General features: G+C 42.4%; 1 protein-coding gene and 1 long non-coding RNA gene across 2 annotated transcripts in view; one reads left to right on the forward strand and one right to left on the reverse strand.

Moving 5' to 3' along the window:
- LOC306924175 overlaps positions 1 to 15420 on the forward strand; it is a 58090-nt gene that overhangs the window by 41769 nt on the left and 901 nt on the right. The window lies entirely within an intron of this gene.
- The window catches only part of glra4a (glycine receptor, alpha 4a), a gene marked incomplete at its 5' end in the record, with an annotated part of 76888 nt that overhangs the window by 13806 nt on the left and 47662 nt on the right, over positions 1 to 15420 (reverse strand). The window contains one exon of the mRNA XM_079502496.1: positions 12724 to 12806. Coding sequence (XP_079358622.1) covers positions 12724 to 12806 — 83 coding nt within the window. The remainder of the gene's footprint in view (positions 1 to 12723; positions 12807 to 15420) is intronic.

Raw genomic sequence — 15420 nt, forward strand, 5'->3', positions numbered from 1 at the left:
GGTTATTTATTACATGGCTTGGTTGAATTGGTCAATCGCTGAATTCAGCGGTGTGTTATTTCTTGATAACAGACCGCGGCTCCGCTCTATAACAGACTGCTGCCTAATCAAACCCTATGAGCACCAGCTGCGCGGCTGTGCCCCACTTGATTTACTGCGGTTGGAACATGACAGCCATGTAAACACACACACACACACACTGTGACACACAATGTCATTTACAGCTAAACATTGCTCTCAAAAAGGTGTTTGAAAACATTTGAGCTAGAAATAGACCCGAAAATGGATTCCGTTTGATCAACTCACTTCCTTGTTTTTCCGACAGCGCTCCAGCCCTGCAGCTGGGCAGACGCAGCCAGCACGAATACTTTTTTTGTTGTGTTTTGGATCAATTTATTAATTTATGTTAGGTTGCCATGTAATAAGCGGGATAATATCTGGCTAGGTGGTCATTGTCGGGATATAATAAACTCCCTGTCGGTGAATTATCTCCCGACAATGACCACCTATAGCCAGATATTATCCCTTACATAACGACAGGAAGTAAAAGTGTGTCAGAGACGGAGAGAGAGGAGGCGGGCGGGGGGGTGGATGGCGGAGAGAAGAACAGATGTATACGGAGTGGAACACAGAGATATTGTAGGTGATATACGAGTTCCAGATCCCATGAAATATCCATATTTCATCATTTTATTCCATAAATAAATGCCAAGTTTTTTACTGCTATTATACTACTATTGTACTTGTAAGCTATTTTTGTCAAAGGTTTGTTGAAAATGGTTACAACTTAGGCATCATTGAGCGACTTCTTATAAATCACCTAGAATTAGGTGATTTACAAGTACAAGATTGGAATTAGCCCGAACTCAAGTCTGTAAACGACAAGGCACTCTAAATAGTCACATACTGCAAGTTGAGTTGCAGAGATAACAATGTAGTGTTTCAGTCGGTGTGTTTTTATAAATATTCAACCAATAAAAAAGTATTAAAGTCTAGAGCTTGTGACTCAACTACATTGGATCCATTAGAACACAACCCCCACCCCCCTTTCCTGAAAGGTAATGTTTTCAGACATACAAGGTTTTCACCTGATGTACAGACATAAATTCTATGTAGCCTACTGTAACTGAAAACATAGACAATTTTATCATCTTACAACATCGAGGATGATGTAATGATGACGGTGTCAAAACAAACATTAATTTCTCTTCATTGTCAATGGCGTTTTTAAAACAAACATTGAACTAAAAACAAACATTAAACCTGTATATAGGAGGGGCTAGCGCCCCTCAAACAGGAGAGAACTGTCAATTTGTGTGTCTGGTTTGAAGGTCTTTATAGCATAAAATCAGTGTAATAATGGGGGGGGGGGGTGGAACGACAACAACAGTGGTGATGTAACGTCCGTCTGTCCACCTGCCACCTCCCTGGCCGTTTGTCACAATAAAAGGTCACCCGCCGCCACGAGTTTCAGAAGTGGCGTTGCGGTAATTTGAAGGTTGGAGATTAAGGGCACACGTGAGGAGCATATCCATCCATGCCCACGACTCCACAGCAGGGAGGAGATGTTTGTGCTGCCCACGTTGTTTGTTATTGAGCCGCTGACTTATTGGATAGGAGAGTTTGCCCTTGCGCACGCGCTGCCGTACACGTGTTTGCACCGCTAAGGACAGTGCAAACAGTGTCATCTGGGCAATGTGCCGTATACGAACAGTAAACAGCTCAGTCAAGTGGACACAGACATGAGTGCTTATAGGAGGAGGCCGTAATTACCTGCCTGATGCCTCTTACCTCTCACACACTTAACCGCATGAGCCATGTAGAGTCTCTATTCACCTATAGCTATAAGACCCGGCCTCTCCCACTTAAACACTCACACTTGCACTTTCCAGCCGGGCTAATTCATTCCAATGTAAATATCATGGATTTTACACATTAAATACTGGTTCATTTTTGGAACCAGACCTTCAAAATCTCCAACAAATCTGTCAACAAGGCCTGCCGTATGCACTGGAAAAATATGTGCGTGGCATTTCTTTTTTTAAAACAATGTCATATATCATATCATAATTATAGGAAAACTATATTGGTGGAGAGGTTTGTCTAACCCATGTTATGCTTAGCTGTGATTGGACCATAGCAGTTTCGGGAGGGGCTTAGGTCAATTCCAGGAGCTACAAGCTCACAACGTGCAACGTGTTGTGAGCTTGTAGATCAGCTATTTTCAATGAAGAGATATTTGGTGTAGAGGAGGAAAAGGAGCAGAACCTGAACCCCAATTTAACACGCAAAAGTGGGTGAAAATCACTTTCACCTAGAAAATCCATTAATTTGTTTTAATTCAGCTGACTGTGTAGACTGTAGACACATGCTGGAACTTTTTACTTTGAAATGTTTTATAGTTTCTGATTTATTTAATTTAAACGCCCAATGCATTCTCAATGGCAAACACAAACTTTGGCACCACGTATATATAAAAAAAACAAAAACATTGTTATGATTTTTTTGGTTTAAAAAATAAATAAATATATATATATATTAGAGCTGGGACTCGATTAAAAATTTTAATCTAATTAATCAGAGGCTTTGTAGTTAATTAATCTCGATTAATCGCATTTTAATCGCATATCATTATTTGACCCGAGAACAGTGAGAAAGCTATTTTTTTAAATGGATTTTGGTATACTAGTGAATCAATGAATAGTGAATACATAAGTTTAAGCAATAAAACATTGTTTTTGTAATAGGGGTAATAAATTATAATAATATCTCAAATTTAATAATTTATATAAAGCTTTTCTGAGTACAAAAAAATGCTTTACAAGGGGGACATGATAAATCAAAAACAACTTTATTAGAGGAAAAACACTAAGGAATTAAATAGATGAAATAGCTGGGGAAAGCAATATTGAAGGTTTGGATGGTGGGGGCATGTCTCTGAGTGTTTGGGGAATGCATTCCACAGGGTTGGGGGGGGGGGCTTGGTGCAGCAAAGTGACATGACCATAACAAAGCACCTCTGTGTTTCTTCCGTGGACATACAGTAACAGCCATTAACAGATTTTACATTTTATTTGGCCATAACCGTTTAGTTAGAAACCATGTCATCTGGTCGGGTCCTTGAATTACTACTGGTAGTTGGAATGACGTTAGCTCTGATCCATAGTGTTAGAAGGAGGAAAGTAGGCTTTCACATATTTTTTTGTGCTAAAAACGAGGGGCTGCACAGCCTGCACTTCCGTGGGTGTGAGGGGAAAGGATCAAATTAAGTACCATAGAACTCCTCCTGAGTCCACTCCTAACTACGCTAAGGACCAGAGCTACTGTTGTTGACGTTAGCTTCCAGGCTAGGCTCGGTGCAACATGTTTCGCATCGAGCCGATACTGGAGGCTTGACGAGGTGCGGTCTTCGGTGATATGCGAATTCTTTATTGAATAATTGCACACAACTGTGCTGTAATCCACGCTATCATCGGATAGCCTTTTAAATCCTATTTCCAATCCACGGGGACAAGCAAAGTGATCCCAGCGGCTTCCCCCGGTCTGGTGAGCTGTCTGGTGGTGTTATTGTTCCCCCAATGCTGCTGGGGCATACCATTCTAAAGGGGGGTGGTTTCCACTCCCTGTAACAACGGACACTTCACTCGGTGAACTGGGTGGTGCGCCGGTCCATCTGAAAACTGTCCAGTGACAACGTTCCGCGGTGAAAAAAATAGTGCGATTAAAATGCGTTAATTTTTTTAACGCGTTAATTTTTCTGTAGTTAATTAATCTCAATTAACGCGTTAAAGTCCCGGCCCTAATATATATATATATATATATATAATTTTTTTTCAAAGACGTCCACAGACGTCTTGGGCACTGCACGTGCGGTAATGCCAAAGACGTCCACAGACGTCTTGGGCACAAAATGTGTTGGCAAATTTTGATTTGATGTAAAGCATACATTGGTAGCCTTAACTATGGATATTAGATATGTGTTTCTGTATATGTGTAAATGGAAGCATAAAGTATAGACTATATCTGTTGCTATAACCTTAATAGAAAACTAGAACTGCACTCTGTCGAGTGCCTACTTGTGCAAGCAGAGCGTGCAAGTACTGTCGACCGCTACGAACTTTCAAATCTCAGTCTCTCTGTAAAACATTGAATTAAATACTAAAGTCGGGTTATAACTGGCTGTCAATGGTGACTCAATTAGGATATGTGTATGTTTCAATATTGGTTGGGTAACAGGTGACGTAATTAGGATATGTGTATGTTTCAATATTGGTTGGGTAACAGGTAACGTATGTATGTACATGTATGTAAGTTGTAAGTTGAAAGTACTATACTGTGGACGGCTGGCTTTTTTACGTGCGTATGCTTGGTAGGTATATACAGTATACTGATGTTGATGGTGACGTAATTAAGATATGTTTCAATGTCGGGTTATAACTGGCTGTCGATGGTGACGTAATTAGGATATGTTTCAGTGTCGGGTGAATTAAAGGTAATGTCTGTACATGTATGTCATCTGAAACCTATCTTTATTACGTCACCATCAAAAGCCAGTTATAACCCGGCATTGATACATATCTTAATTACGTCACCATCAATACCTACCAAGCATACACGTGTATTCGTACCAGCACGACCACAATACTTGCGCGCTCTGCTTGCGCAAGTAATAAAGAAAGAAAGAGAATGCTTTTTCTTGCATACCAAAAACAAACCCATAGTGAGCAAATGCTTTGAGAAACTCGTCAGAGGAATGATCAACAACCAATTGCCACCCACACTTGACCCCTTACAATTTGCGTATCGCCAGAACAGATCCACGGATGACGCGATCGCAACAGCTCTCCACACAACCCTCTCTCACCTGGAGAGAGAAAAGTCTTATGTGAGAATGCTGTTCATAGACTATAGCTCAGCGTTTAATACCATAAACCCCCCCCATACTAGACACCAAGCTAAAGAGTCTGGGTCTGAACACAAACCTCTGCAGCTGGATACTCAACTTCCTGACAGACGTCAGGTGGTGCGTATGGGCACAAGGACTTCTGACCCTCAGCACAGGAGCTCCCCAGGGCTGTGTTCTGAGCCCCCTTCTCTACTCCCTGTAGTGTACACCCATGACTGCGTGGCTCTGTTCAGCTCCAACAAAGTGATCAAGTTTGCGGACGACACCACAGTCATAGGCCTGATCATAAACGATGATGAGCCCCAAAGTCCTAAAGAAATTCTACAGAGGCACCACAGAGAGCATTCCGACTGGCTGCTTCACGGCCTGGTATGGCAGCTGCACCGACCTCAACCGCAAAGCAATGCAGAGGGTTGTGCGAACATCCGAACGCACCAGCGGATGTGATCTCCCCCCCATCGACGATCGTTGTGTCAGCAAGGCTCGTGGAATTATGAAAGACCCAAGACATCCCAACCACGGACTGTTTGAGATGCTGCCGCATGGAAAACGTTTTCGCAGTCTCAAAGCCACTGGAAACAGACTGCAAAAAAGCTTCTTCCCCCGAACAATCAGATACATGAAAGAACTGATAAGAACCAGCCGCTAATTGCTGTATATACGAAACATAACCTCAAATTGCACCTTCTTCAATTAAGTTGTGTTGTATATATGGAACATAACCTACTGTGAAGCTTGTTTACCAAACTTTTGCTACTACAGGGAAAACATGCACATGTACATATGTTACTATTTTATTTTATTTCTACTCTTTGAATGCTATTTCTTGCCTTATTTGATTGCTGTGCTTGCTGTGTTTTGTTGTTTTGAATGTTACGCTATATATGCTGCAGCATTGCAAGGAAGCCAAACTAAAAAGTTTTACTCTTGTGTACCTGTACACAAGCTGTATCAATAAAGTACAACCTTGAACCTTGAACAAACGTAATTGGAACGATACATGTTTGTTTATTCAGCTGACAACCCCACCATCACCTCCGTGCGACCCCACTTGGGGTCCCGACCCATAGTTTGAGAACCTTAAAGGGATAGTTCACACCCAAAATCCATGTGGATGAGTTTGCCCCACTCATCGCACTCTGCCCAGAAGACTACAGCTTTTTTAGTTCACCTAGATCCTCCGGACGGACTGGGGGGGGTCTAGCTGCAGTTTTTAACAATAATTTTAAGTGCAGTCTAATTAAAACAGACCACTTTTCCAGCTTTGAGGTGCAAGCCATCAAAGTAGACTCTGTTAGCCCACTGTTAATTGCACTCATCTACCGACCACCAAAGTACCACAAGGACTTTATAGCTCAATTTTCCACATTCCTCACCAACACCACAACTAATTATGACCAAGCTCTGATTCTGGGCGACGTGAATGTTCACGTATGCTGCCCTACCAAACCCCTTGTTAACGATTTTATGCATTTAATTGAATCTTTTAACCTCACACTTTTGAACACCGGACCCACACATAGGCTGGGCCATACCCTAGATCTTATCTTATCCTATGGACTTAACGTGAACACTGTTGAGCTCATAGCTCCCTGCCTGTCAGACCACTGCACTATTATATTTAATACAACTCTACCCCCACCCCCCTCAAAACCTCAACTTCCCACTCGGTCCTCACGCCTCATTAACTCATCAACCGCCAATAAATTCTCAGAAGCCCTCATAGCTGCTTCAAATAGACCTAACTGCATTATCGAGACCTCCCCCCCCCATATCACTACAGAAGAACTAACCTCCCAATTTAATTCCACCTGTGCCACCATCCTGAATTCTGTCGCCCCACTTAAAATAAAAAAATCCAAACCGAAAGGCTCCCCCTGGCTGAACGACAACACCAGAGCCCTGAGGAGGGAATGTAGAAGAGCCGAAAGGAGATGGAAAAAGGACAAGCTCCATATTTTCTTTGAAATACTCAAAAACAGTCATCTCAAATACCAAGAGTCCATCAGCGCAGCAAGAACAAACTACTTCTCCAATCTAATCTCCGACAACTCCCACAACCCAAGGATCCTGTTTAAAACCATAAACTCTGTCATTCACCCGGCCCCCAGTACCAACATGGACATGTCCGAAGCAAAATGCACAGAATTCCAACAATTTTTCATCAATAAGGTCAAGAACATTCGAAACAGCATGACCCCACCCACACCTAACGCAAACAACACACCTGTCTGCTCATCCACACTAGACAGCTTTCACCCAGTCTCTCTTCCAACCCTCATCAAACTCATCTCCTCCATGAAAACTGCCACCTGCCCACTTGACATCATCCCCCCTACCCTCCTGAAGGAGGTTGTTAATACTGCATCCCCCAGCATCCTCGCCATCATGAACAGCTCCCTGGCCACCGGTACAGTTCCAACCTGCTTTAAACAAGCAGTGGTCCAGCCCCTTCTGAAAAAGCCCAACTCAGACCCCGCCCTCCCCAGTAATTACAGGCCCATCTCAAAACTGCCATTTCTCTCAAAAGTCCTGGAAAAAAATATTCTCAGTCAACTCACTCCTTACCTAAACCATAACAACATCACAGAAACATTTCAGTCAGGCTTTAAAGCCAATCACAGCACGGAGTCGGCACTACTGAAGGTGCAAAATGATCTTCTCCTCACCGCCGACTCTGGAGACTGTGCTATCCTGCTCCTCCTGGACCTCAGTGCGGCATTTGACACCGTAGACCACAGCATCTTACTCCACCGTCTTCAGCACAATACTGGCATCAATAGCACCGCCCTGGCCTGGTTTTCATCTTACCTCAACAACAGAACCTTCACAGTTAACATCGGCAGCTTCACCTCCCCACCCGCCCATCTGTCGTGCGGGGTCCCACAGGGATCGATCTTGGGCCCCATTTTATTTTCCATATACATGCTCCCCCTAGGCCAAATCATCCACAAACATAATATCTCATTCCACTGCTACGCAGATGATACACAACTCTACCTTCCCCTGAAACCAAATAACCACTCACAACTGGACAACCTAAGGAACTGCCTCACAGATATTAAACACTGGATGTCACAAAACTTTCTTCAGTTAAACGATACCAAATCGGAAATCATAATATTTGGTCCACCTGACTCCACCGCACAGATCCAGACGGACCTAGGCAACCTCTCCCACCTGGTCAAACCTCACGCAAAAAACCTGGGTGTGTTTTTCGACTCAGAATTCAAACTAGATAAACAAGTAAATGCAGTTGTTAAATCAAGCTTCTTCCACCTCCGCTCCATAGCCAAAATAAAACCATTTCTCTCCACTCCCAACTTAGAAACCGTCATTCATGCCCTCATAACATCCCGTTTAGATTACTGCAATTCCCTGTTCACCGGTATCAGTCAGTCAGCCCTAAACCGCCTCCAACTAGTCCAGAATTCAGCAGCTAGGCTCTTAACTGGCACCAAGAAGAGATACCACATCACCCCCGTCCTGGCTTCCCTCCACTGGTTACCAGTGAAATTCAGAATTCATTTCAAATCCCTTTTATTTGTTTATAAAGCTCTGAATGGCCTAGCCCCTGCCTACATCACAGACCTGGTAAAATACCCCCCCACCACTAGGCACCTCAGATCCACAGACCTTGAACTCTTAGACGTCCCAACAACCAAGCTGAGGCTCAGAGGTGACCGTGCCTTTTCAGTTGCAGCCCCTAGGCTGTGGAACACCATCCCCTACTCCATCAGAACCTCCCCCTCCATTGACATTTTTAAATCCAGACTTAAAACCCTGTTTTACTCCCAAGCATTTGATTGCCCGTGACCTTGTTTGTTTTTGTTTTGTTTTTTGTTTTTTAATAGTATATTGTTTGATTATTTTTTAATTTTCTATCTGTGGTGTTGATGAAATGTCTGTACAGCACTTTGGTACAATGGAAATTGTTTTTAAATGTGCTTTATAAATAAAGGTGATTTGATTTGATTTGATTTGAAAATGACTTTTTATCTATCGATTACTCACCCCATGGAACCTTGAATTCATGGAGATTTATCGCTATCGTTTTTATCGCATTCCTAAGCCAATAGAGATAGGGGGCCCTATCTTGCTCCACCCCTTGCCCCTTACCCCTACACTGTAAACCCAATCTCCCAGTTCATCCGCTGCACCACTCCGAGCTCGCGTCTTTCATTCTAACTCGCTTTTCTGTTCTCCTTCTATTCCTATTCCCTTTTACAGCCCGCCTGATTACAGGTGCATTAAAAATGCATCCATATGCAATAACAAATGCAGAATTCTCGACACATTTGAATAATGCCGATGTCGGCCGGCCCCCTTGGGGCCAGAATTACAACGCCATCAATTATTCAAGATATTATCCTCTTTCCCCGCTACTACCGCCACCCCCCACCCCACCCCCGCCTGAAAGATGACACCACTAAAACACTTATCTCGCTCCTGAGGAGAGTTCCGCCGTCGTTCATGCATCCTTCTCTAACAAGTGAGGGGAATACCAATGTTTTTTTTACCAAAGTAATGAAACGGTCCCCCATCGCCCCCCGCCCCGCCACAGCTTGGAGGAGTAAAACCGTAATTCACACAGTGCTCGTGGTACACTATAAAAACCTAATTTGCGAGGCAAATAATTTGGCCAGATAGGATAATGACTTGAAGTGGTGTTGAATGTCTCTTTTATGTGTTCAAATGCTGTTCACAAGATGAACGTCGGCATCAGAAACCGTGCCGTAAGTCTGTGCACTTTCTGTCTTCTGGCTGCTGTATTCACTTACTATAAGTCAAGTTATAAAGCGGATTTGGGTCAAGTGAACACTGATGGCTCAAAGTCAATGTGAAGTGGGATAAACTGCACATACAGTTGCTTTGATGTGTCACAAAGACTCACAATAATGCAAAATCCTATGGTTAGGTCTATTTATATCCATATAAGCCCATGGCATAATAGGCTAGAAAAGAACATTGTCCTTGACTCTCACAGACCCCCAAAGACCTCACATCCCCCCCCCCCCCCCCCAGCCCCCCACCCCACTATAGCCTTCCTCTCTCTGCTTTTCCTCATGTTGAGTGGACAGTGTTGGCACTGATACAGCATTAGCTGTAAAATCTATAAAGTGCTCTTAATGTTCACACACACACAGCCAAGGTGATCCCACCCTTGGGTGGTGTGCTAACCCTCGTCAAAACAGGGTCAGGTAGCTCCGCTGGGCCTTTAATCGGAAATGATTGGGTTTACTTTAATAGCGGTGTCAGATGGTAAACCAATTCCTTCCTCTTTGCTACCTTTAAGCACACCTCTGGTTACTCCTCTCCTCTCGTAAACCATTAACCACATGAACCCCACCGTCACTATCCTGGGCATGTCATAATGGGTGAACATTAAGGGCAACGTAGCCAATCTACAAGCTCAAAACGTGGCGCTTTGCGATGTGAGTGTGTAGAGATAACAATCTTGGAAGAAGGAGGCGACCGACTCCTGAGGGGCTATACAGTAGGGTGGTAAAAAAAGTCAATTTCATTGCAGCCTTGTGAGGAAATGCGTGAGAAGTGCTAGACCAAAGTGCCATACAGTACAGTTGGGTGCCACCGATATTGTCCCTTATCATTTGACCCATTTAGGCCTGACCTCAAAATTTAGCGTGCCACTCGGTGGCGCGCTATGAGCTTATATATTACTGCTACAGATTTTGTCCAAACATTCATACAACATACATCATCATCATACCTGGAAGTTATGTGGGAACGGGAATGAGTGGCAAAAAACTAGAACTGGCCTTGGCAGCCCATGCATCCAAACAGAAAAGTCCCATATTTTATTGCATTAATTGTGCATACCCTCTATAGCTGTGGTGGAAAGTAACATGTACTCAACTTCTGTACTTAAAGGTATATTCAGTGATTTCACTTAATTCAAATATCACTTCTTGTTTTGTTTTGTTGTGATAATCCTCCCTACTATAGTGCTGACCATAATATGGTCAGGAACTCCTTATATTATAAGGAGTTCCTCCCTGTCCCCAGTTAACCCCTGGGGTCAAAAAACCTTAGGTTTCGTTTTTGGCTAGGTGGCCCAGCCTTCATGGGAGTAATGCTTCCATCACTGGTAAATAGAGATATCGGCATGCAACTTGACGTTATGAATTTGCGTCAAACGCTGCCGTTACATGCTCCATCTGGTTCTCCCGTTTGCTAGACTGAAGTTCTTTTGAATCCATGAGGTGAAATGAAGTCACCTCAAGGCAACCATGGGGCGGGTCACACAATAAAAGGGACACAAAATGAAAGTTTTATTATTTATGTCCTGGAAATTGGTTCCACGAGGTCAGATGCTATCCACGCTAAAGGCAAGGGGGGTGAATGGACTCCTTAAAATGTTTTTTTTCTCCCATAACATTTTATTGATGAAATAAGCAAGAGCGTGTTACGAAGGCGTCACAGTGCAGAAACTTTGTGTCGCCATATTTCATCTTTTTATGTTTTTGTTTTTCATACATGAATTCCCTATTTATTTCATACGTTGAAATATGACAGGGTTGCGTGCTTGCGCTAAGTAGCAAAAATCTACCTAGTACCAGCACATACCGTATTGCATTTCTTTGGGGCTTTATTGATAGGTTGAAAGTAGACTGGGGAGAGACAATGTGGGGAAGACACGCGGCAAAGGCCGTCGGGATCGGGAGTTGAGCCAGCGGCACGCTGTCAGGCTGGCTCAGCAGCCATAGGTGCCCACTAAGGTGGCGTACACACTATTAACACGAAATCGCTCTCTCTGTTCCATGTTCTGCCCCCCCCCCCCCCCCCCCCCCCATGGAGCAGAGCTGCTCTGTGAAACCCAGTGACTCCCATTGAAAATGAATTGCGAGCTGCTCTGCCCCCCCCCCCCCCCCCCCCCCCCTCTTCCCCTGGAACAGAGACAGCGATTTTGTTTCAATAGTGTGTACGGCGCCGAGATAGATTAGACACACGAGACAGACGTGCAGACACAGACAGAACTTGTCAGTTGTGGGAAAATAACTCACATTTTTTAACTTAAGCAAAAGCATCAATACTGCAGTGTAGGCATACTTTAAGTAAAAGTCGATAAAGTCTGATATTAAAAAAATTACTTGAGTAGAACAAAAGTATTGGTATCAAAATATAGCCTACTTAAAGTACCAAAAGTAGAACGTGCTCATTATGCAGAACGTCCCGTTTCTCTAGTTTTCAAATGTATAAATTGTATATCTTTTGAAAATAGCAGATCTACAAGCTCACAATGCGTCTCATCGTGACTCATTTTGAGCTTGTCGGTTATTTACAAATGGCCGAAATTTATGGCTGAACTGATGCTTTTTTGTAATATTAATCAAAACCTACAAAGTATGAACTTATGTTTTCAAATAATTGTAGTGGATTAAAAGTACAATATTTGCCTCTCAGATGTAGTGGAATAGAAGTAAAAGTACTGAACATTGAAATACTCAAGAATACCTTGAGAATACCTCTTGAGAATACCTCAAGACTTTAAGTACAGTACTTGAGTAAATATACTTAGTTACCTTTACTTAATTACTTTACTAAGTAAAAGACTAGACAGCAGAGCCACAGCATAAAAATAGAAACCTTTATGATCATAATTATAAACCCAACCATGTCACAACTTCATGGCAGTTCAACTATACGTGCCTGTAGCTCTAGGAATGAATTATGGCAGAGTTAGCACTTTCATAAAATATAAACCCTAGAGAGAAAGGAGGATGGAAGGGATGAAAGGAGAAGATGAAAATAAGATCAAGAGACGGCTGGGAAGGAAAAAGAAGAAAAAGACTCACAGCTTTCAAGCTGCATTGTACAGGTCTGAATGTCCATTGGGAAATTCTTCAAGTCCATAGGGCAGGACAGGATGAGAGTCAGCCTGAGATAGACAGAATGAAAGACAGAAGGGCAGCCATAGGTGAAGGGGAAAAAGGCCACAAGGCAGGTTGAGGTAAGCAACAAAACACAGGGAGAAATGATAATAGAGGCCAACGGACAGATGGAGTTAACAACAGAGGGAATTTGTAGAGAAGAGATGTCCTTTGTGACATGCTTAAAGGGACTGCAAGTCATTTTTGTAAAACAAATAAAACATTTAAGTTCTATATTCTGATAGTAATCATTGCTATAAAGTGTTTGTTTAGTAACGGGTCTCCCCGTCTCTCCAGCTCTTTTTAAAGCAGTATATATACTTTTATCCAGCCAGGAGAGAGAATTCCATAAAGATAATTTATCAGCTTCAATTTTAAACCGTTCCCATTTTGTATATATTCCTTTGGTTCATCACGACCAATTTCAGTTGATTATCCAGTATGAGTTCTCTCACCTGACTGAATAAAATTGGTGTCCTGACCTGAAAACCTATTTTGTGTTTACTAAAGAACTTGATAGTCGTGACCCCCTGCCTAAATGCTCCGTAGAGTTATTTAACACTTATTTCAGCAAACAAATATCACTTACACCCCTTTTAACAACAATTAATTTTCACATTGTACACAGTGCAATAAAGTTGGAAAAACATCAAGCCGATTGGGAGGTATACAGAGAGTTACGGTGCCATTTGGTTACACAGCTTCAGTCCACAGTAATAGCAAACTAATTGGTGGAGACATCCCTCCTTTTATTTATTGCAGTGCCAACGCATTAAGCCTTCAAGCGGCCTCAGGGAAGAGAGGCAGCTATTACGGAGTTTGGGTAGGTGAGAGCTATGTAATTACCTGCTGTAATGCATCACCCACAGGCGACGCGAGAGCCACCAGTGCTATACTCACAGGCACCCAGCTTCTACTGTGCTATACCGTCCCTGTTGTTGGCCAGAAACCTTGTATCTCCAAATTTCATCTTTTTTAATGTTAAGTCCCTCAGGGTTCTTACTATTGTCTTTTCTGTTATTGTGAGGAAAGCTTTTGCTGAAAGTCGCAAGACCTGGCTGGCCAGGGCAGCTTACAACACATTGCAGGGCAGCGTGTTGGGAGCTTGTCCATCTGCTAAGTGGTACATGTCCTCTTTTGTTCTTTATTCTTTAACATATGACAGTGTTGAGCCAAAAATAGCGACAATTTACCATGTTGCGACCTCTCTTTGAAACATTTTGATAATTTCCGCCTATATGACATGCCCAAAATAGGAATGCCAGGTTGAAATTAGAGGTGATATATAGTTTTGTTAAAATAAGTGTTAAATATAGCCCTGCTGTGAAGTCAGTTACTCTGGCTCTTCAATGAACAGAAAATGCATTTTCAGTTCGGTATACCAAACACATATAGCAATGATTGATTACTATCACAGTGCTTTTAACAATAACACACAAAAAAAGTTGTAACCAAATATCACTTGCCCTAAGACAAGTAGTATAAATATTTAACCAATGAAGTAACAAGCTTGTGACTAAATAATAAAGCACCAATTCTGGCATCCTTGCATTGGCTTCCAATCTCTTTCAGAATTGATTTAAAATTTGTATTAATTACTTTTAAGGCCGTCTCTTGTCTGGCCCCATCCTATATGTCCGACTTACTCGAGACATATCTCCCAAAGCACAATTTGAGGTCCTCAGACAAAGCTCTCCTAGATATTCCATCTTCCCTAAAATACAAAAAAAGGTGATCGGGTCAGAGCTTCGACTCTCTGGAATGTTCTCCCCCTGGAGATCATGGTCGCAGAGTCTGTGCCCCGATTCAAATCCCTCCTGAAAACTCACTTTTATAAAGCAGCCTTTATTTCCCAAATGTTTTAACCTATTGTGTTCCACTGCATTTCCTGGGTAATGTTTAAATAACTATATAAAATTATTATTATTATTATTATTATCTATTGGAATGCATTCTTTTTTTCCCCATCTCCTGAAAACCAACGGTTTTGGACATGAAAGGTATCGACACTATGTTAATGTGCTAATGTTTTCCTGGCCAAATACCCCAGTGAATAAATTAGTGCTCCAATGTGTACAGTACCGCAGGGCCACATAGACCTAATTTATGAGCCTATGTGAGATCATAGTTATATACTTTCATACTTTGCATTCCAAAAAACATCTCTACAGTATGTCATATTGTTTGATCAAAGCAGAACTTCAAAACACATGCCCCTTACTCATGCACCCTGGAAGCCCTTGGAGCTGCAACATCTCTTTTGTATTTATTTTTTCTTGATAAAATAATTCAGAATAGAACACTGTGGGAATGCAATACGCAGCAGCATTGTTTATTTTTTGTTTTGTTTATTGAGTGTGGGCCATATTTCTTATTTGATTGTCATACTCTTTTAATAAGGGATTGCATTTTTATAGCGCTTTTCTATGTACTACGTGCCTACTCAAAGCGCTTACAATGGTCCATTCATTCATACATTGGGAGTTGAAGCGGCGAACAGTCAACGCCAGCGTCCTCACTTCCCACATTCACACACCAATGGTGGCGACCACTGGAGGCAATGTCGAGTTCAGTGTCTTGCCCAAGGACACTTTGACATGGGAGGAGCCGGGACTCTAACCA

This window comes from Electrona antarctica (genome assembly GCF_951216825.1).
Source record: "Electrona antarctica genome assembly, chromosome: 1".
NCBI classification, from domain to species: domain Eukaryota; kingdom Metazoa; phylum Chordata; class Actinopteri; order Myctophiformes; family Myctophidae; genus Electrona; species Electrona antarctica.